Source organism: Nerophis lumbriciformis, linkage group LG23 (genome assembly GCF_033978685.3).
Source record: "Nerophis lumbriciformis linkage group LG23, RoL_Nlum_v2.1, whole genome shotgun sequence".
Taxonomy (NCBI): domain Eukaryota; kingdom Metazoa; phylum Chordata; class Actinopteri; order Syngnathiformes; family Syngnathidae; genus Nerophis; species Nerophis lumbriciformis.
This window is the reverse complement of record NC_084570.2, coordinates 41,150,003-41,171,745: the sequence shown is the minus strand read 5'-3', so window position 1 is coordinate 41,171,745 and position 21,743 is coordinate 41,150,003. Positions and strand designations below refer to the sequence as shown.

Sequence of the window (21,743 nt, the reverse complement as noted above, 5' to 3'; positions counted from 1 at the left end):
ATCAGACAAAAGTGTGTGTGTTCATCAGACAAAAGTGTGTGTGTTCATCAAACAAAAGTGTGTGTTCATCAGACAAAAGTGTGTGTCGTCGAACAAAAGTGTGTGTGTTCATCAGACAAGTGTGTGTGTGTTCATCAGACAAAAGTGTGTGTCGTCGAACAAAAGTGTGTGTGTTCACCGGACAAAAGTGTGTGTTCACCAGACAAAAGTGTGTGTGTTCACCAGACAAAAGTGTGTGTGTTCATCAGACAAAAGTGTGTGTGGTCATCAGACAAAAGTGAATCTGTTCATCAGACAAAAGTGTGTGTGTTCATCAGACAAAAGTGTGTGTGTTCATCAGACAAAAGTGTGTGTGTTCATCAGACAAAAGTGTGTGTGGTCATCAGACAAAAGTGAATCTGTTCATCAGACAAAAGTGTGTGTGTTCATCAAACAAAAGTGTGTGTGTTCATCAGACAAGTGTGTGTGTGTTCATCAGACAAAAGTGTGTGTCGTCGAACAAAAGTGTATCTGTTCACTGGACAAAAGTGTGTGTTCACCAGACAAAAGTGTGTGTGTTCACCGGACAAAAGTGTGTGTGTTCACCGGACAAAAGTGTGTGTGTTCATCAGACAAAAGTGTGTGTGGTCATCAGACAAAAGTGAATCTGTTCATCAGACAAAAGTGTGTGTGTTCATCAGACAAAAGTGTGTGTGTTCATCAAACAAGAGTGTGTGTTCACCAGACAAAAGTGTGTGTGTCATCGAACAAAAGTGTGTGTGTTCACCAGACAAAAGTGTGTGTGTTCAGCAGACAAAAGTGTGTGTGTTCACCAGACACAAGTGTGTGTGTTCACCAGACACAAGTGTGTGTTCACCACACAAAAGTGTGTGTGTTCACCGGACAAAAGTGTGTGTTCACCAGACAAAAGTGTGTGTGTTCACCAGACAAAAGTGTGTGTGTTCAGCAGATAAAAGTGTGTGTGTTCACCAGACACAAGTGTGTGTTCACCACACAAAAGTGTGTGTGTTCACCGGACAAAAGTGTGTGTTCACCGGACAAAAGTGTGTGTGTTCACCGGACAAAAGTGTGTGTGTTCACCAGACAAAAGCCGCTCGCTCGCGGAGCATTCTAACGCCGAAGCGCTGCCACTCGCGTTGGTGGATCCATATTTCCTGCGTGGTGTCCAGACACGCCAGCACCGCGCCGCCCTTCCACGCTATCAGACGGGGGTCCATGTCCTGAATGGACGACAATGAGCGACATTTCCCTGAGAAAAAAAGAACTACTTTCACACCAAATTAGAGGTCCTGGGAACAGGTTTTTGTTTCTGCCTTTTCTTTGACGCACTGCCATCAGAAGTGTCTCCCCTAAACAAACACGGTGAGGCTTTTCTTCGCTTTTAGCCAAGGGTGAACATGCTAGGCTATAGGCTACTAGCAGCTACACAACAGCTAAGCACACAAGCCAGACGTACGTAATAAGTCGGGAAGGGGGAACCGTTCACATTTGAACCCATACGGTAGCGAGGAAACAATACCGGCACTCAATGGTACCAATTTTTGGTACTTCTGTGTGTGTTAATAAATATTAATTGTTGTATTTTTATGTAACATTTAAAAATAAGCCGAATATGATATCTTGCTTTTTTTTATTAGATTTAAGTCATATTTAGTCTGGTACGTCTGACTAGGAAGTAGCTTTTTTTCCCCATGAAGTTGAATGTGTTATGTTGCGCCCTACAAAGTGTTTATACTGTAAGTAGTGTGCTTATTACACACCACATTCATCGTCGTCGTGGTTTTCATGACTAAATTTGGAGGGTGTTGAAATCGCCACGGAAAATGACTAATGCTAATCGTAGCCTGTCAATTAGCATCGCTTTACGTTTGAGCGTACTTGCTTTAAACATAAAGTCACATTCTCTTTATCAACAAGCTAACACAGCTGTCCTCTGTATGCACTGTTTTGCTACTGCGAACACACACACAGAAGTCCCTTTGCTGCCCTCACAAACGATCAGAAATCACCAAAATCCTTAACTTTAAACGACATATTGCTGCAATAATACACATTTTTAAAAGTTAAATCCACTTATAGTGCATTAATATCGGCAAAGGAGACAACAGAGGGGGGAGGGGCCTTGTGTGTGTGTGTGTGTGTGTGTGTGTGTGTGTGTGTGTGTGTGGTTTTGGAAGAGGCCCCGCTTTAACAACAGGTCGCCTTCTCCCCCGCTGTGAAATAAGTCCGCTTTGGCATCGTTTTCTATGAAAGTTGCTGTGGTACGAAGCAAATCAATGTCTTCAATGTGAGCAAGCACAAAATGGCTGCCAGCGGGACACAAAATGGCTACCAGCGGGACACAAAATGGCTGCCAGCGGGACACAAAATGAATTGACGACACGTTGGCACACAGAGCCATATTTGGCGCGATGTAAAACTCTGTAAACCGGAAAGTGTAAACCACACACACACACACACACACACACAGAAGTCCCTTTGGTGCCCTCACAAACGATCAGAAATCACCAAAATCCTTAACTTTAACCAACATATTGCTGCAATAATACACCTTTAAAAAGTAAAACCCACTTAGAGTGCATTAATATCGGCAAAGGAGCAGACAGAGGGGGGAGGGGCCGTGTGTGTGTGTGTGGTTTTGGAAGAGGCGCCGCTGAACGTTGTACCTTGGGCCTGGTGATGACCTCCACATTGTCCACCAGCCTCCTGAAGGAGGGCGGCATCTTGTTGACGATGCGGTGCAGCAGGAACTCCTGGGCCCCGGGAAACATGAGGCCGCCGCCCACCACCAGGACGGAGCTGTACATCTTCCGCTTGGTCTCGTCCGACGCTGCCGACAGAAGACAAGGTTTGAGGTTTGATCTCCTTCTGGCGGGCGAAGTCCTCACCGCAGCAGTCGATGCTGTGCAGGATGGCTTTGTCCAGGCCCAGGGCCTTGCCTTCAAACTGGCTCATCATGGCGCTCTTCCTGGAGAGGTGAGGCTCCTCCCCCTCTACGACCATCAGGCACTCCGCCTGGGCGGCCCCCGTCTCCATCTCCCCCTGCGCCGCCGCGCCAGCTCCCCTGGGCACGTCTGAGAGATCGCCGGCCCCGCCCTGCCCGCTCATGTCGCCGTCCAAAGCCCCGCCGGGTCTTGACGGCGCCTTCCGGTCGGAGGCAGACTTGGAAGACTGTTGGGGGAGGGGCATCTCTCAACAAAGCTTGTATATACCATAAAGCTCTACTTTCTTCCTACGCTTTGTACACTGCGGCTTATAAAACGGTGCAGCCAGTTTATGGATTTTTCTTCGCTGACGACCACAATGCAAATAGTTTTTAAAAATACACTAAAAACGTGTGTTATTGTTTGTGCTACGGCGCCATCTTTTGGACAAATTCGCTCGCTGCAAGTGCTGCAGTGTCCTTCTGTTTAGACTGAGCTTTTAACCGGAAGTAGAAATGCAGTTCCGTCTTCCAGCCATCTATAGCGGTTCTACTCGTACAGATTCTTCATTCATCACTCAAAGCAACGTTTGTAAGTTTTACAATATAACTAAAACAATTCTTACTTACTAAACCGTCCCATGTGTGATGTCTGTAGGAGTGTTTTCATGCATATTTGCACGTGCTATCGTAATGTAATCAAGCTAGCATCGTTAGCATTAGCTTATATGCTAACACGTTTACGAGTGTCTGTGTTAGTATTATTAACTTACAAAGGCATTCTTTTTGTATTGTTTCACTTTCACAAATTCCTCAGTAAATTCACCAAAACGTCACCGTGGAGTTATTGAGTCTGTTTAGCTGATTGGAGAGCGAACTTGCGCAGCTAGTGGGTCCATGACGATGACTTCTGTTTTGTTTGATCAGCCGTTTTACTGCCGTGTTACAAACACAGTTTGGAAACAATTAAGGTAATACAATAAACATTGTAAATAACTCATTTCACAACATATATATCTGCGGCTTATAGTCCGGTTTGGCTTATATATGGAAAAAAATTTTCTTCTCAAATTTAGTGGGTGTGGCTTATATTACAGTGGGATCCATAGTCTGGAAAATATGATACTTTAGAATAGTCAGTGTACAGCTTGTTTAGCAGTAGAAATTTACTAGCAAGTGAAAAAAGGTCAACACACAAATATAACGACAACACTTGTTGCCCTTAGATATATATATATATCCATCCATTTTCTACCGCTTATTCCCTTTGGGGTCGCGGGGGCGCTGGAGCCTATCTCAGCTACAATCGATAGGCGGGGTACACCCTGGACAAGTCGCCACCTCATCGCAGGGCCAACATTCACACTCACATTCACACACTAGGGATCAATTAGTGTTGCCAATCAACCTATCCTCAGGAGCATGTCTTTGGAGGTGAGAGGAAGCCGGAGTACCCGGAGGGAACCCACGCAGTCACGGGGAGAACATGCAAACTCCACAAAGAAATATCCCGAGCCCGGGATTGAACCCAAGACTATTCAAGACCTTCGTATTGTGAGGCAGACGCACTAACCCCTCTTCCACCGTGCTGCCTATATATATATATATATATATATATATATATATATATATATATATATATATATATATATATATATATATATATATATATATATATATATATATATATATAATTTTAAATATATATAATTTTAAATATATATATATATATATGTGCGTGTATATACATATATATATATATATATATATAGACGTATATATATATATATATATATATATATATATATATATATATATATATGCACGTGTGTATATATATATATATATTAAATATATATATATATATATACACACACACACACACTTATATATATATACGTATATACATATACGTATATATATATTTATATATATATATACACGTATGTACATATATATATATATATATATATATATATATATATATATATATATATCGTTGGGAGTTTCCTCCTCTCCCAGCTCGCCAGCCTCAATCTGAACCTTGGTATTTACCGTGATGACGGACTGGCAGTGTGTCGCGCCTCGCCAAGGAGCAGCGAGAATACCAAGAAGCGCATATGCCAAATTTTCAAAGAGAACGGCCTACGGATCACGATTGAAGCCAACAAGCAAACCGTCAACTTCCTTGACGTCACTTTCAACCTGAGAAATAACAGCTACCAACCATTCACGAAACCCAACACAACACTCCAATACGTGCATCATGACAGCAACCACCCACCCACCACCACGAAAAGAATACCTACCGGAATTAATAAAAGGCTATCGATGCTGTCATCTAGCAAAGCTGAATTTGACCAAGCAAACCCCTCGTACCAAAAAGCCCTTGATGAAAGCGGATACAATTTCACCCTCACCTATGAACCCACGCCAGGAAACCAACCGAAAAAGAACAGAAAACGAAACGACATCATCTGGTACAACCCCCCATACAGCAAAAACGTCTCAACTAACATTGGACACAAATTCCTCAATCTGATTGACAAACACTTTCCCAAAGACAACACCCTAAGAAAAGTATTCAACAAGAACAACATTAAATTGAGCTACAGCTGTATGAACAATATACGACAAATCATCTCAAACCACAACAAAACAATTGCAAATGAGCCGTCGGCCCCCGGACAGAGCGACTCCAAAACCAACAAAGGTTGCAACTGTCGAAAGAAACCTGATTGCCCTCTCAACGGGGGGTGCTTACAAACATCAGTTGTCTACCAATCTAAGGTAACACGCAAGGACATTAACACATCCGACACATATGTAGGATTAACTGAGGGAGAGTTCAAAACCAGATGGAACAATCACAAGGCTTCTTTCAGGAACCAAAACCTGCGGAATACCACAGAACTCAGCAAACACATTTGGGACCTCAAAGACAATAATGTTGACTATTCAATAACATGGCAAATTCTTGCATCCAGCACACCTTACAATAGTGGTAATAAAAGATGCAACCTATGCTTGAAAGAAAAACTGTTTATTATTTACCGTCCAGACCTGTCATCCCTCAACAAGCGCAGCGAAATTGTAACAGCATGCCGCCACAGACGGAAACACCTCCTAGGTAACACATGAGCCAATCACCACGCCCCTACACCAGCCTGTACCCACCCACTCTGTGCCCTATATAATCCATGGTATGTGAATGCTCCCATTAAAATCTCCTGATGATTGAGGGAACCCCCCCTCATGAAACAGGCCTGTAGAGATGAAATAGTCTTGTGATTTTTTTTTCCCCACACATACATATATTGCGCTCTACTACGGTATCGAGCACTATTTTTTGGATAACCTTATTAAGACATATATATATATATATATATATATATATATATATATATATATATATATATATATATATATATATATATATATATATATATATATATACGTATATATATATATTTTTTTTAATTGAAGTATTGATTTCAAACCTGCACAGTACAACAACACACATTTTTTTTCTTATATTTTGGCAGCGAAATGTATGCAAGGCTTGAAAACGGGTTGGATGAAGCAGATGCTTATAATATCCCAACCACTCTCACTCATTCCACATTCAACATAAACAATATAATACAAGAACAATACTATACAAACTAAAACAAGAAAAGCTCCTGTACACTAACAATACAATAGTACCACTGTTACTATGAGACAAGACAAGACGAGACAAAACACACACACACACACACACACACACACACACACACACACACACACACACACACACACACACACACACACACACACACACACACACACACACACACACACACACACACACACAGGCCCAAACACTCTCTGATATATACATATATACATACAGTATACGTATATATACAGGACTGTTTCAGAAAATTAGAATATTGTGATAAAGTTCTTTATTTTCTGTAATGCAACTAAAAAAACAAAAATGTCATACATTCTGGATTCATTACACATCAACTGAAATATTGCAAGCCTTCTATTATTTTAATATTGCTGATTATGGCATACAGCTTAAGAAAACTCAGGAATCCTATCTCAAAAAATTAGAATATTTCCTCACACCAAGTAAAAAAAAAGATTTATAACAGCAAAACAAAACCAAACATTTGAAAATGTCAATTAATGCACTCAGTACTTGCTTGGGAATTATTTTGCACGGATTACTGCATCAATGCGGCGTGGCATGGAGGCAATCAGCCTGTAGCATTGCTGAGGTGTTATGGATGCCCAGGATGCTTCAATAGCGGCCTTTAGCTCATTTGCATTATTGGGTCTGGTGTCTTTCAGCTTCTTCTTCACAATACCCCACAAATTCTCTATGGGTTTCAGGTCAGGGGAGTTGGCAGGCCAATAGAGGACAGTAATGCCATGGTCAGTACACCAGTTACTGGTGGTTTTGGCACTGTGGACAGGTGCCAGATCATGCTGGAAAATGAAATCATCATCTCCATAGAGCTTTTCAACAGATGGAAGCTGTCAGGCTTGCCCCTGACAGTTTGACAGTTCCTGTCAGCGCTCTTGTTTTGGTTCTGTTTCCTGTTTGTCTCCCTGAGTGCTTTGTCCCCTCAGCTGTGGCTGATTGGCACCTGGCCACACCTGGTGTCAATCAGCCAGCTGCTATTTATACCTGCCCTGCCCTCCAGTCACTGCTGGATTATTGTCGTCCCTACCTGTCGTGTCTATGTCAGTGTAGCTGTATGCGGTAGCAGTAAGCTATATTCTGTAGCTGCTTGTAGCTTACTATCTTTTTGTTCATAGTCCCTGTTTGCTGGATCCCTGTTCCCTGTTTCCAGTTTGTCCTCCTAGTTCCTGGTTTGTGTCTTTTCTTTATTTTTACTTTTGGACATTAAATCATGTTTTCCCACACAATGCCTTCCGCCTTCTCTGCATCTTGGGGTTCGTCACCTACAACTCCTGACATAATAATCCAGCCTAGTACGAACCTCGCGGAGATTTCCTTTGCGGAGAGGCTTAACAAAGCGTTAGAATTGATGGCTAAATCGAGGAAAAGCTTTGCCTCGTTTTGCAATCCCTCCCACCCATCCCTGTCCTATGTTTGCTTCTCGGGGGACGTCTGGGATCCGTCCCTTGAGGGGGGGGACTATGAGTGGCTGTGCAGCTAGGGAGGCACAGCTACTTCTCGCCCCACTGGGTCTGCAAAAGACGGCACCATCATCTCCGGTGGGTCTGCAACCTACGGCGCCATCATCTCCGGTGGGCCGGCAGACGCCACCATGCACTCCGGTGGGCCGGCAGACGCCACCATGCACTCCGGTGGGTCTGCAACAGACGGCGCCATCGTCTCCGGTCGGTCTGCAACAGACGGCGCCATCGTCTCCGGTGGGCCAGCAGAGGGCGCCGCCATCGTCTCCGGTGGGCCTGCAACAGACGGCGCCATCATCTCCGGTGGGTCTGCAATCTACGGTGCCATCATCTCGGGTGGGTCTGCAACCTACGGCGCCATCATCATCTCCAATGAGTCTGCAAGAGACGGCGCCATCATCTCCGATGGGTCTGCAACCTACGGCGCCATCATCTCCGATGGGTCTGCAACCTAAGGCGCCATCATCTCCGATGGGTCTGCAACCTACGGCGCCATCATCTCCGGTGGGTCTGCAACAGACTGCGCCACCATCCTCCTCTCCGGTGGGCCTGCAACAGACTGCGCCACCATCCTCCTCTCCGGTGGGCCAGCAGACTGCGCCACCATCCTCCTCTACGGTGGGCCAGCAGACGGCGCCACCATCCTCCTCTCCGGTGGGCCAGCAGACGGCGCCACCATCTTCCTCTCCGGTGGGCCAGCAGCAGACGGCGCCACCATCTTCCTCTCCGGTGGGCCAGCAGCAGACGGCGCCACCATCCTCTCCGGTGGGCCAGCAGCAGACGGCGCCACCATCCTCTCCGGTGGGCCAGTAGCAGACGGCGCCACCATCCTCTCCGGTGGGCCAGCAGCAGACGGCGCCACCATCCTCTCCGGTGGGCCAGCAGCAGGGGGTGCCACCATCCTCTTGTCGGCCACGGCTGTGGTCGTTTCACGGGCGACCGCCTCGCCAATTGCGGCGGCGTTCAACTCGCCGTCGCCACCTGACTCTTCCCCGCTGGTTGCGGGGACACTTGGCCTGGCGGCCCACCTCCTTGTCCTCCCTCCACCTTCCCTTGACTTTGGACTGTTTGTTTTTTTTGAGGGGGGAGTGTTTCTAGAACGTCTGGTATCCGTTATGGGAAGGGGGGCTACTGTCAGGCTTGCCCCTGACAGTTTGGTTGTGTTTTAGTTTTTCCTCTGTGTGTGTGTGTAGTATTTCCTGTCAGCGCTCTTGTTTTGGTTCTGTTTCCTGTTTGTCTCCCTGAGTGCTTTGTCCCCTCAGCTGTGGCTGATTGGCACCTGGCCACACCTGGTGTCAATCAGCCAGCTGCTATTTATACCTGCCCTGCCCTCCAGTCACTGCTGGATTATTGTCGTCCCTACCTGTCGTGTCTATGTCAGTGTAGCTGTATGCGGTAGCGGTAAGCTATATTCTGTAGCTGCTTGTAGCTTACTATCTTTTTGTTCATAGTCCCTGTTTGCTGGATCCCTGTTCCCTGTTTCCAGTTTGTCCTCCTAGTTCCTGGTTTGTGTCATTTCTTTATTTTTACTTTTGGACATTAAATCATGTTTTCCCGCACAATGCCTTCCGCCTTCTCTGCATCTTGGGGTTCGTCACCTACAACTCCTGAAAAAAGCATGTAGTGCTCTAAAATCTCTAGTCTGACTTGGGCTATGGAAAAGAAGCACTGGACAGTTGGAGAGTGGTCCAGAGTCCTGTTTTCAGACGAAAGCAAGTTTTGTATTTTATTTGGAAGTCTGGAGGAAGGCTGGAGAGGAGCAAAATCCAGTGTGAAGTTCCCACAGTCAGCAATGGTTTGGGGAGCCATGTCAGCTGCTGGTGTTGGTCCACTGTGTTTCATCAAGTCCAGAGTCAATACAGCTGTGTACCAAGATATTTTAGAGCACTACATGCTTCCATCTGTTGAAAAGCTCTATGGAGATGATGATTTCATTTTCCAGCATGATCTGGCACCTGCCCACAGTGCCAAAACCACCAGTAACTGGTGTACTGACCATGGCATTACTGTCCTCGATTGGCCTGCCAACTCCCCTGACCTGAACCCCATAGAGAATTTGTGGGGTATTGTGAAGAAGAAGCTGAAAGACACCAGACCCAATAATGCAAATGAGCTAAAGGCCGCTATTGAAGCATCCTGGGCATCCATAACACCTCAGCAATGCCACAGGCAGATTGCCTCCATGCCACGCCGCATTGATGCAGTAATCCGTGCAAAAGGATTCCCAACCAAGTACTGAGTGCATTAATTGACATTTTCAAATGTTTGATTTTGTTTTGCTGTTATAAATCTTTTGTTTTTACTGTTATAAATCTTGTTTTTTTACTTGGTCTGAGGAAATATTATAATTTTTTGAGATGGGATTTTTGAGTTTTCTTAAGCTGTATGCCATAATCAGCAATATTAAAATAATAAAAGGCTTGCAATATTTCAGTTGATGTGTAATGAATCCAGAATGTATGACATTTTTGTTTTTTTAATTGCAATACAGAAAATAAAGAACTTTATCCCAATATTCAAATTTTCTGAGACAGTCCTGTATATACAGTATATGTGTGTGTATATATATATATATATATATATATATATATATATATATATATATATATATATATATATATATATATATATATATATATATATATCCAGTGTTTCCCACACATTCATTTATTTGTGGCGGCCCGCCACGAAAGAATTACGTCCGCCACAAATAGATTTTTCGGCTTTTGACTCGCTCGACCGCTCATAAAAGCAATGGGACTCTGTCTGTGAATGTACCTTGTAGTTACAACTCCGGTGCAGTAGGTGGCGGTAGCCTACTATGCATTGTAACTCCGCCAATAGCACTTAATTCACCTGGTGGGCCAGAAGAAGAAGAAGAAGACGACGACGAAGTAAAAGAAGAACGGACCGACCGGATCAAAATACGAGGGTAATATAGGTTATAGGTAGATAGGTTATAGCTGCATTGCTCGCGGCTCGTCATATATTTAACGTTAATCCGCGATTTCACCGAGCGTTTCACTGACGGTGAGCAGCCTGACGCTGCTTCATTAACACCGCCGCTGTTTGACTCGGGGGCCGGGGCAGACGCACGCAGTAACAGTCACCTGTTACCATACCAACGAGCTAAAGTGTCCAGGTTATAACCCTGTTGTCAATAAACACACGTGGAGACGGTGCTTCAGATACTGCATTAATACTGAAGCTTAATTGTCCACTGTCCACTGCAGCATGTGAATGCAATGAAAAGAATAAAATCTGAGCCAACCAGCTGTTAAAATGTTGTCCAGGTTAATGTTTTGGCCATTAAAGGCCCTTCATTTCAAGATTTCAACTGTGATCGGGCTTTAAACAGGTGGCTGACCTGTTCAGATGGGTGTAACTGCTACTGGTCAAATAATGTGAAATAACATTTAATTTTACATGTATGCAATGCCATTTAAATGTAATTATAGATAATAATAATAATAATAATAAATACTGTGTAGTGTTGTAAATAGTCAGCGGGAAGGATTTTAGTAAGATATAAGCCATGAGCACTACACAGCCAGAAAAAAACCTAGGTAGGACAAGTAAAAATATTGGGGCAAGTAGATTTGAGAAGTCGGGCAAGTAGAAAAAAACCTTAACGTTGAACCCTGCATGTGTTGAGCTGCTGCCGCTTAAGGTTAGACGGCACTGTACATAGAGCGGTTCTGCTCGTTAGTAATAAATTGTAATGTTGGATGTTCACTCCTTCACACAGATGAGTATAGAAAAATATTTTCAACGGCCGAAAAGGGCTCGACTTGGAGAGGAGGTAGGCCTACAGTCCGGACCACAGGAGGTATTATCAAAACGGTGTAGACACTTAGAAATCTCATAAGGAAAGTGAACAGACGTCCATCAGTGTGAAAATTAATTTGCTTCCAATACTTTCAAGCTTCAATTAGTGCTGCAGCTGGCGCAGCTGAGGCAGTAAGAGAGGGTGAGGAGGAAGGGATAGTAAGTACGCAGGGAGATGTTGTAGGAGAGGAGGAAGACAGGCAGCATGTAGAGCCAGCTAGGGCGGAGGGAACAGGTGAGACTCAGCAAACACTGAAAAATAAAGCAGGGTCAGTACAGAAATGCACTTTTCTCATGAAAAGGGTCCTAATTTATATTCTTATGTGCCTTATAGAGAGGACCACGACAAAACATAGAGCGACTGGGTTCGATCCAGAATGGCTAAAAATGCCACAATTTAAGTCATGGCTGTATAACATCCAGCACGGTAAGCTCCAGTGTCTCCCTCTTCTCTGGAGGAGGGTCTGGCGAGCGAGACTAGCTCCAGTGCGACCTGTTCAGCAGCAGCAGGAGGAGGAGGAAGAGGTTGACTGACTGTGGCAGGACACCTCTGCCTCTGTTTCACTTTATGTTGCTGGTAAATAATATGGTTGTAGTAGTAGGCTAAAGTTAAATTATTTAGGATGCACTAATTAAAGGGGCAGAGCTTTAAGAGACATTTTAGCTTTTATATTTTATAAGATATCTTTTTTGTAAGAACCACAATTAATAAATATATTTCAGTGAATAACTAATTGTTGAAATCTGTATATAAATATATACATAAAGTGTTGTAATTATATTCCAACTCCGCGTTCTTCTTGGTCATCGCCGCTGCCGCCGCCACCCCCCGCCCCCCGACCACACCACCACAAATAGATGCCTGTCCTGTGGGAAACACTGATACATATATATATATATACATATATATATATACATATATATATACATATATATATATATATATATATATATATATATATATATATATATATATATATATATATATATATATATATATATATATATAGATTTAATATTTTTTAAATCAGTTGAGAATGGCTACAAATAAGAATCGCGATTCAATCGAAAATCGATTTTGGTTGACAGCCCAACTAATGAGTAGCATGTCTATGGCATATCCAATGTAAATTAGCATTGAGCTAGCACATTTCTAGTATGTTAGCATGTAAGTTATACTGGCGCTATATTTCTGTATGTTGACGTTACAGAAATAAAGGCTCTCAAATGGACATATCCTGCTAAACTAGCAAAATGACATGTTATCAGTTGTGGGCTGATTTGGGATCAGTGCATCACTACCAGGTGTGGGCTGGTATGGTATCAGTGCATCACTACCAGTTGTGGGCTGGTATGGTATCAGTGCATCACTACCAGGTGTGGGCTGGTATGGTATCAGTGCATCACTACTTTGATGCTTCTGAGCTCTCTGACCTGGTCTTGTTTGCTGTGCGTGGCCAGTAAGTAGAGCTCATCATGAGGGTCCTCGGGGTGGCCTTGGGAACGGTACTGCAATGATGTCATCTTCTGACCCACGATGCCAAAGGTGCTGGGGTAGAAAAGTCCCATGGGAGCCTTTTTCATGGGAGGGAAATCGGAGCATTTTTACACGTGTAGAGAGCGACACAGACTTGATTGGAGTACCTGGAGTTTCTCATCTCCTAGGCGGACCTGGTAGAGAAGAGCCGGCGCATCTGGGAAACGTGTTTGGAATTCATGATCTTGTAGTCCAGATATGTCCTGGTAGGGAAACATTTGTGGGTAAACACCTTATTTTCTTACTTAGCATGCTAACGCTAATAGGCTAGCTTTTTTTTTTTTTTTTTTTTTAAATGTTATAGGTGTACACCAGTGTACTATGTTGGCACTCTGATGGATGCTACCTGTTAGCATGTTAATGCTAGTAGGCCATATTTTTTCAAAGAACATTTTATAAGTATTACACCAGTGTCATATGTCTTTGATGTATGCTAATGTTAGCAGGCTAGCATTTTAAACACGTTTTTAAGGTATACATCGCAAAGTAAAATATTTTGGTACTTGATGTGTGCTACCTATTAGGATGCCAACGCTAGTAGGCTAGCTTTTTTTTATTTCTATAAAACTTTATGTGTAAATGTTGGTACTTGATGTATGCTACCTGTTATAATGCTAACGCTAAAATGTAACACATTTTTCAGGTTTACATAGCAAAGTAATATATTTTGGTACTTGGCACATGCTCCAGGTAGTAATTTAGCATGCTAGCTTGTTTTTTTATTTTTATTTTTTTAGCTAATTTAACAGGTGCACACAAAGATGACACAAAGGTTTAACAACACTTTTGTGTCAAATATTTTGGTACTAGACAAATGCTACTTGTTGTAATGCTAATGCTAGTAGGCTTGCTTTTTTGGCAAATTTTATGGGTATACACCAGTGTCATATTTTGGTAATTGAAGTATGCTCACATTAGCATGCTAACATTTCAAAAATTGTTTAGGTATACATCACAAGGTAATATAATTTGATATCTGACGCATGCTACAGTTAGTATTTTAGCATGCTAGCTTTTTTAAGCTAATTTAGCAGGTATATACTTCAGTTTCAAATATTTTGTGACTTGACGAATGCTACCTGTTATAATGCTAACGCTAGTAGGCTAGCTTTTTAGCAATTTTAGTGGTATACACCGGTGTCATAATTATGTTGGTATCTGATGTATGCTAATTTGCGCATGCTAGCATTTAAAAAAAAGTTTAGGTAAATATCACAGGGTAATATATTTTGGTACTTGATGCATGCTACAGTTAGTAGTTTAACATGCTAGCTTTTTTTTAAAGCTAATTTAGCAGGTACCGGTATACACTTCAGTTTCAAATATTTTGTGACTTGACGAATGTTGTTATAATGCCAACGCTAGTAGGCTAGCTTTTTAGCAAATTTTAGAGGTATACACCAGTGTCATAATTATGTTGGTATCTGATGTATGCTAATTTGAGCATGCTAGTATTTAAAAAAAAGTTTAGGTAAATATCACAGGGTAATATATTCTGGTACTTGATGCATGGTACAGTTAGTAGTTTAGCATGCTAGCTTTTTTTTTTAAAGCTAATTTAGCAGGTATACACTTCAGTTTCAAATATTTTGTGACTTGACGAATGTTGTTATAATGCCAACGCTAGTAGGCTAGCTTTTTAGCCAATTTTAGAGGTATACACCAGTGACATAATTATGTTGGTATCTGATGTATGCTAACGTTAGCATGCTAGCATTCAAAACAATTTTTTTATGTATACAGCACTGAGTTATATATTTTGGTACTTGACGCATGCTACAGTTAGTAGTTTAGCATGCTAGCTTTTTTTTAGCAGGTGTACACTTCAGTGTCAAATATTTTGTGACTTCACAAACGCCACCTGTTATAATGCTATCGCGAATAGGCTAGCTTTTTTTTTTTTTTATGGTTACACATCAGTGTCATATTTTAGTACTTGATTTACACTAACGTGAGCATGTTAGCATTTGTAACAAATTATTTAGATATACATCGCAGAGTAATATATTTTGGTGCTTGACGCACGCTACACTTAGTACTTTAGCATGCTATATACCTCAGTGCCATACATTTTGGTATTTCACTAACGCTGACTATTAGCATGTTAGCATAGTATTGTTAGCATGCTAGCTTTTTTAGTTCATATTTTTCATTACTTGAGGCTATCCGGCCAGCGTGCTAACTGTTAGCATTTGAGTTAGGCTTTGGCTCGTCGGCATTCACGCGGAATTTCTACTGAAATGTTGTAATTATTTGAAAAAATCTATACTGCTTTTAAGGGTGAAAACAACCATAATGGCCTTCACATCCTTGTCAGTGTGTGGCCCTCAGAGGCCCCCAGGTGGAAGGTTGACCTGGTCCAGGTGGCAGAGTGTCTCTTTGACGTGTTGCAGCAGCTGACAGTCCAGCCTGTTGGACAGCTGACAGTCTCTGTAGGGAAAGCCTGCCCTCTGCAGGAGCCAGAAGAAGATGCGAGTAACGTCCGAGCCGCCGTACGCCAAAGACAACCTGGCAAGGGACGCTCACATTATTCGTTTCAATTCAATCCCATGACATCAGAGTCATTAATTTGAGTTTGGTTTAGATGGAGAAAATATGTTTAAAAAGTAATATAATATTGCTAATTGTTATTAATATACTTCATTAGGTAGATATTGACAACATCCTGTGTGAAGAATTCAGTGTACAAAAATTCAGTGACAGATAATGAAGTGTTTTAGAATTCAGTGTAAAGATTTAAAAAATTCAGTGTAAAAACAGTGTAAATAAAATTCAGTGTGAAAATAAAAGTGTAAGAACAGGGCAAAAAAATTCAGTGTCAATAAATTAAGTGTATTGGAATTCAGTGTAAAAAAAATCAGTGTAAAAACTGTAAAAAAAAAAGTGTAATCAAATCCAATGTAAAAATTTCTGTGTCGGATAATTAAGTGTATTAAAATTCAGTGTACAAAACAGTGTAAACATTTCAGAAATTCTGTGTAAAAACAGTGCAAAACAATTCAGTGTAAAAAAAATAAATTTTCAAAAATTCTGTGTAATAAAATTCAGTGTATAAAAATGTCAGAAATCCATTGTAAAAACAGTGTTAAATATGATGTGTATTAAAATTCAGTGTAAAAAAATTCAGCGTCAAAATTTCAAAAATTCTGTGTACAAAACTGCCGCGTCAAAATTTTAAATTCATCCATTTTCGACCGCTCGTCCCCCTTGGGGTCGCGGGGGCCGCTGGAGCCCATCTCAAAATTTTGCGTATTAAAATTCAATGTCAAAAATTCAGTTTAAAAAAATTAAGTGTTAAAATTTGCTGTAAAAAATTGAGTTTACTAAAATTCTGTGTAATACTATTCAGTGCACAAAAATCAGTGTAAACATTTTTTTTAAAATGCAGTAAACATGTTTTTTTTTCAATTCAGTATAAAAAAACATAAAACAAACATAAAAATACGATGTGAAAAAATTCAGTGTAAACATGTCAGTTTAAAAAAATTACGTGTATTAAAATTCGGTGTAAAAAATTCAGTTTAAAAAAATTACGTAAATAAAAATTCAGTGTAAAAAATTTAGTTTAAAAAAAATTACGTGTATTAAAATTCTGTGTAAAAAAAAAATCAGTCTAAAAATTTCAGTGTATTAAAAGTTTGTGTAAAAAAATTTCAAAATTCAGTTTAACATTTTTTTTGTATTCAGTTTAAAAAATGTCAGAGTATAATAATTCAATGTGAAAAAATTCCATGTAAACATTTCTAAAATAATGTTTATAAAAATTCAGTGACAGAAAATTAAGTGTAATAAATTTCAGTGTAAAAAATTCAGTTTAAAAAAAATTAAGTGTATTAAAATCCGGTGTAAAAAATTCAGTTTACAAAAAATCATTGTAATAAAATTCCGTGTATAAAATCAGTGTAAAAATTTTAGTGTATTCAAATTTTGTGTAAAAAAATTCAGTGTAAAAATTTTCAAAAATTCAGTTTAACATTATTTTTTTTAAATTGTGTTTAAAAAAGTCAGAATATAAAAATTGTATGTGAAAAAATTCAATGTAAAAATTTCTAAAATTCAGTGTATGAAAATTAAGTGTATTAAAATTCAGTGTAAAAAAAAAGAAATCTGTAAAAGTTCAGTTTAAAAAAATTATGTGTATTAAAATTTGGTCTAAAAAATAAAACGTTGTGGACAAAAATTCGGTGTAAAAATTTTCTAAAATTCAGCTTAACATTTTTTTCTCAAATTCAGTTTTAAAAAATGTCATAGTATAATAATTTGATGTGAAAAAATTAAATGTAAACATTTCTAAAATTGAGTGTATAAAAATTCAGTGTCCGAAAATTAAGTGTATTAAAATTCAGTTTAAAACATTTGGTGTAAATATTCCGTTTACAAAAAACAAAGTGTATTTAAATTCAGTGTAAAAAATTCAGTTTAAAAAAAATAGTTGTAAAAATTCAGTTGACAAAAAATCAGAGTATAAAAATTAGTGTAAAAAATCAGTGTATTAAAATTTTGTGTATACAAATTCAGTGTAAAAATGTTCAAAAATTCAGTTTAACATTTTCTTTTTCAAATCAGGTTTAAAAAAATGTCAGCGTATAATAATTTGATGTGAAAAAATTCAGTGTATAAAAATTCAGTGACAGAAAATTAAGTGTATTAAAAGTCATTGTAAAAAAAAAATCAGTGTAAAAAATTAATTTAAAAAAAATTAAGTGTATTAAAATTGGTGTAAAAAATTACGTTTACAAAAATTCAGTGTAATAAAATTCAGTGTAAAAATGTCAGTATATTCAAATTTTGTGTATGAAAATTCAGTGTAAATTGTTTTCTAAAATTCTGTTTTAAAACATCCATCCATCCAACATGTCAGAGTGTAATAAATGTGAAAAAAATCAGTGTAAAAATTACTAAAATTCAGTGTACAAAAATTCAGTGTCCAAAAATTAAGTCTATAAAAATTTAGTGTAAAATAAATCAGTGTATAAAAATTCAGTGTATTAAATTTGAGTGTACAAAAAGTAGATATGTGTTGTTTGAAGAAGACAGTGTAGCCATGGCACGTCACAAACTTGTCAAAGCTAGAAAATTCCACATCCTGACCTGGAGTTCCTATGTGAGACTCCGTCCTCCACACAGCACAGACTGGTCTTCTGGTCTCCCACGTCCACCACGCAGGCGCTGCTCAGCCCGCTGCCGAAAGTGGCGCACACGGACTCTTGGTGCACGATGAGCGCTGAGCACACACAGGACCAGAGTGAGGCTATGGAGGTGTTAGCGGCACCATGGCAGTACCTGAGAAGCCCAGGTTGAGGAGCAGCATGGAGACCAGCTCCTTGACGTGCTGCCTGTTGTAGATGTCAGGCACCAGCAGAATGCATCTGTAATACTTAGCACACAGCATCCATACGCCCAGAAAAATATGTCAACAGTTTTTCAGAAAGCACCAGCAGAACTTGCAATGTTTTTTTCCAACAACATTGAATCAAATTCAGTTTTTTTTATTTTATTTTATTTGTTATTAACGTTAAGTGTTCCTTGTAACAAATATATGTTGATGTTTTACTCCTTTTATACTGTGCAGACTTAAAAGTAGATAACACATGCCAGTGAAAGCACATGCTGTAAATTACGGACTATAAGACGCTATTTTTTTCCCTTCACTTGGAATCCTGCGGTTTATAAAATGGTGCGGCTAATTTACAGATTGTTCTACGCTGACAGCCATAATGTAAATCATTAAAAACAACCAAACAAGCAAAAACGCTGAAAAGGTGTGTTATTGTTTGTGCTAAAGCGCCATCAGGTGTTGCAGTGCCCTTCCATTTAGTGCTTTCAACCGGAAGTAGAAGTGTCCTTCCATCTTCTAAGTCGTCCATAGCGTTTCCACTATTTCTTATTCATCACTCCAAGCAAAGTTCGTACATTTTACAATATAACTAAAACAGTTCTTACTTACTAAACCGTCTAATGTGTGATGTCTGTAGGAGTGTTTTCATGCATATTTGTACCTTCATACTAGCATTGTTAGCATTAGCTAATATGCTAACACGTTTACAAGTGTCTGTGTTAGTATTATTAACTTACAATGGCATTCTTTTTGTATTGCTTCAGTTTCACAAATTCCTCGGTAAATTTACCAAAACGTCACAGTGAAGCTATTGAGTCTGGTTAGCTGATTGGAGAGCGAGCTTGCACAGCTAGTGGGTCCATGACGATGACTTCTGTTTTGTTTGATCAATCGTTTTACTGCCCTGTTACCAGTGTACTATGTTGGTACTTGATGTATGCTAACTGTTATAATGCTAATGCTAAAATGTAACACATTTTTCAGGTATACATCGCAAAGTAATATATTTTGGTACTTGACACATTCTACAGTTAATATTTTAGCATGCTAGCTTTAGTATACACCTTAGTGTCAAATATTTTGTTACTATACAAATGCTACCTGTTGTAATGCTAATGCTAGTAGTCTAGCTTTTTTGGCAAATTTTATGGGTATACACCAGTGTCATATTTTGGTACTTGATGTATGCTAACATTAGCATGCTAGCATTTAAAAAAAATTTTTAGTTTTACATCACAGTCCTTTCATCTTGTAAGTCATCCATAGCATTTCGTAAATTTTACAAAATAACTAAAACAATTCTTACTAACTAAACTGTCTAATGTGTGATGTCTGTAGGAGTGTTTTCATGCATATTTGTACGTTCATGCTAGCGTCGTTAGCATGAACTAATATGCTAACACGTTTACGAGCGTCTGTGTTAGTATGAACTTACAATGGCAATCTTTTTGTATTGTTTCAGTTTCGTAAATTCACCAAAACGTCACCGTGGAGTTATTGAGTCTGTTTAGCTGATTGGAGAGCTAGCTTGCGCAGCTAGTGGGTCCATGACGATGACTTCTGTTTTGTTTGATCATCCGTTTTACTGCCGTGTTACAGACACCATTTAGAAACAATTAAGGTATGTAAATTACAAAATATTTCTGTGTAAATAACCCATTTCACAACGTATACATCTGCAGCTTATAGTCTGGTACAGATAATATAGAGTAAAACAATTGTTTTTCTAAAATGTATTGGATGCGTACAACGTTTTCTGGTTTTGAGTGTACACCATTTTTTTTAGTCGGAAATCCTCCACACTCTTAATACATGAGGTCTGCAGAAGCGGCGTTACAATGTATACCGCCACCTAATGTACAGAGTTGTAACAACATGCTACATTTACATGCACTCCCGTTAGAATGTGTGCATAACAGGTAGCTTTGCGGCGGTCTTAATGTATTTTTTGCGAGCCTACGGAACTTAATTTGTGTCTTTATTACAAAAGCTTTTTTCACACTGAATTTATAGAACTGAATTTTTTGCGTTTGAATTTTGTGAACTACATTTTTTTTTACATCAAATTATTCCGAGAATTTTGTTGAATAAAAAACATTTTTGTGTTTTAAAAATCCAGTCTAAAAATTAAGTGTATTAAAATTCAGTAAAAAAAAATTATGTCAAAAAATTTCAGAAATGCGGTTTATAAAAATTCCAGTGCTAAAAACAGTGTTTACAAATTCAATGTATGAAAATTCCATGTAAAAAAATTCAGTGTCAAAAAATAAAATGTAGTACAATTTGGTGTAAAAAATGTAAAAAAAATCAGTGTACATTTTTCTTTTAATTCAGTTTAAGTTTTTTTTTTAATTCAGTTTTAAAAATTCAGTGTATACAAATTTTATGAAAAAAAAAAAAAAAGAAGAAAATTCAGTGAAACTCAGTGTATTAAAAATAAATAATAAATAAATAAATAAGTTAACGTATAAACGTTTAGTGTAAAAAATATCAAAAATATAGTTTAAAAAAAATCAGTGTTTAAAAACTAATGTATAATAATTACACTGTAAAAACTTTAGTGTATAAACATTTAGTGTACAAAAACTAAGTGTATTAAAATTCAGTGTAAAAAAAAATCTGTGTACAAAAATTCAGTTTAATAAAATTTAACGTATACAAATTCAATGTTAAAACTTTTTTTAAATTCTGTTTAAAAAAATCAGTGAATACAAAATTAGACGTATAAAAAATTAGTGTACAAAAATTAAGTGTAACAAATTCAGTGTACGAAAATGTGCAATGAAGTGAATTATATTTATATAGCACTTTTCTCTCGTGATTTAAAGCGCTTTACATAGTGAAAGCCAGTATGTAAGTTACATTTAAGCCAGTGTGGGTGGCGCTGGGAGCAGGTGGATAAAGTGTCTTGCCCAAGAACACAACGGCAGTGACAAAGACGGCAGAAGCGGGGATCA

The 21,743-nt window shown here is 39.1% G+C and overlaps 1 protein-coding gene across 2 annotated transcripts in view; it reads right to left on the bottom strand.

Moving 5' to 3' along the window:
* Window positions 1-552: 552 nt before the first annotated feature.
* Window positions 553-21,743, bottom strand: part of actr8 (actin related protein 8) — a 33,473-nt gene continuing 12,282 nt past the window's right edge. Inside the window, exons 6-13 of one of the 2 annotated variants that reach the window (XM_061985526.2) lie at window positions 18,732-18,825; window positions 18,540-18,672; window positions 15,803-15,956; window positions 13,556-13,651; window positions 13,346-13,486; window positions 2,889-3,171; window positions 2,667-2,830; window positions 553-1,220 (exon numbers count right to left, since the gene is read on the bottom strand). In XM_061985526.2, coding sequence (XP_061841510.2) covers window positions 1,077-1,220; window positions 2,667-2,830; window positions 2,889-3,171; window positions 13,346-13,486; window positions 13,556-13,651; window positions 15,803-15,956; window positions 18,540-18,672; window positions 18,732-18,825 — 1,209 coding nt within the window. In that variant the 3' untranslated portion in view covers window positions 553-1,076. Of the gene's footprint in view, window positions 1,250-2,666; window positions 2,831-2,888; window positions 3,172-13,345; window positions 13,487-13,555; window positions 13,652-15,802; window positions 15,957-18,539; window positions 18,673-18,731; window positions 18,826-21,743 lie in introns of both variants that reach the window. The other variant, XM_061985527.2, reaches the window with a different exon arrangement.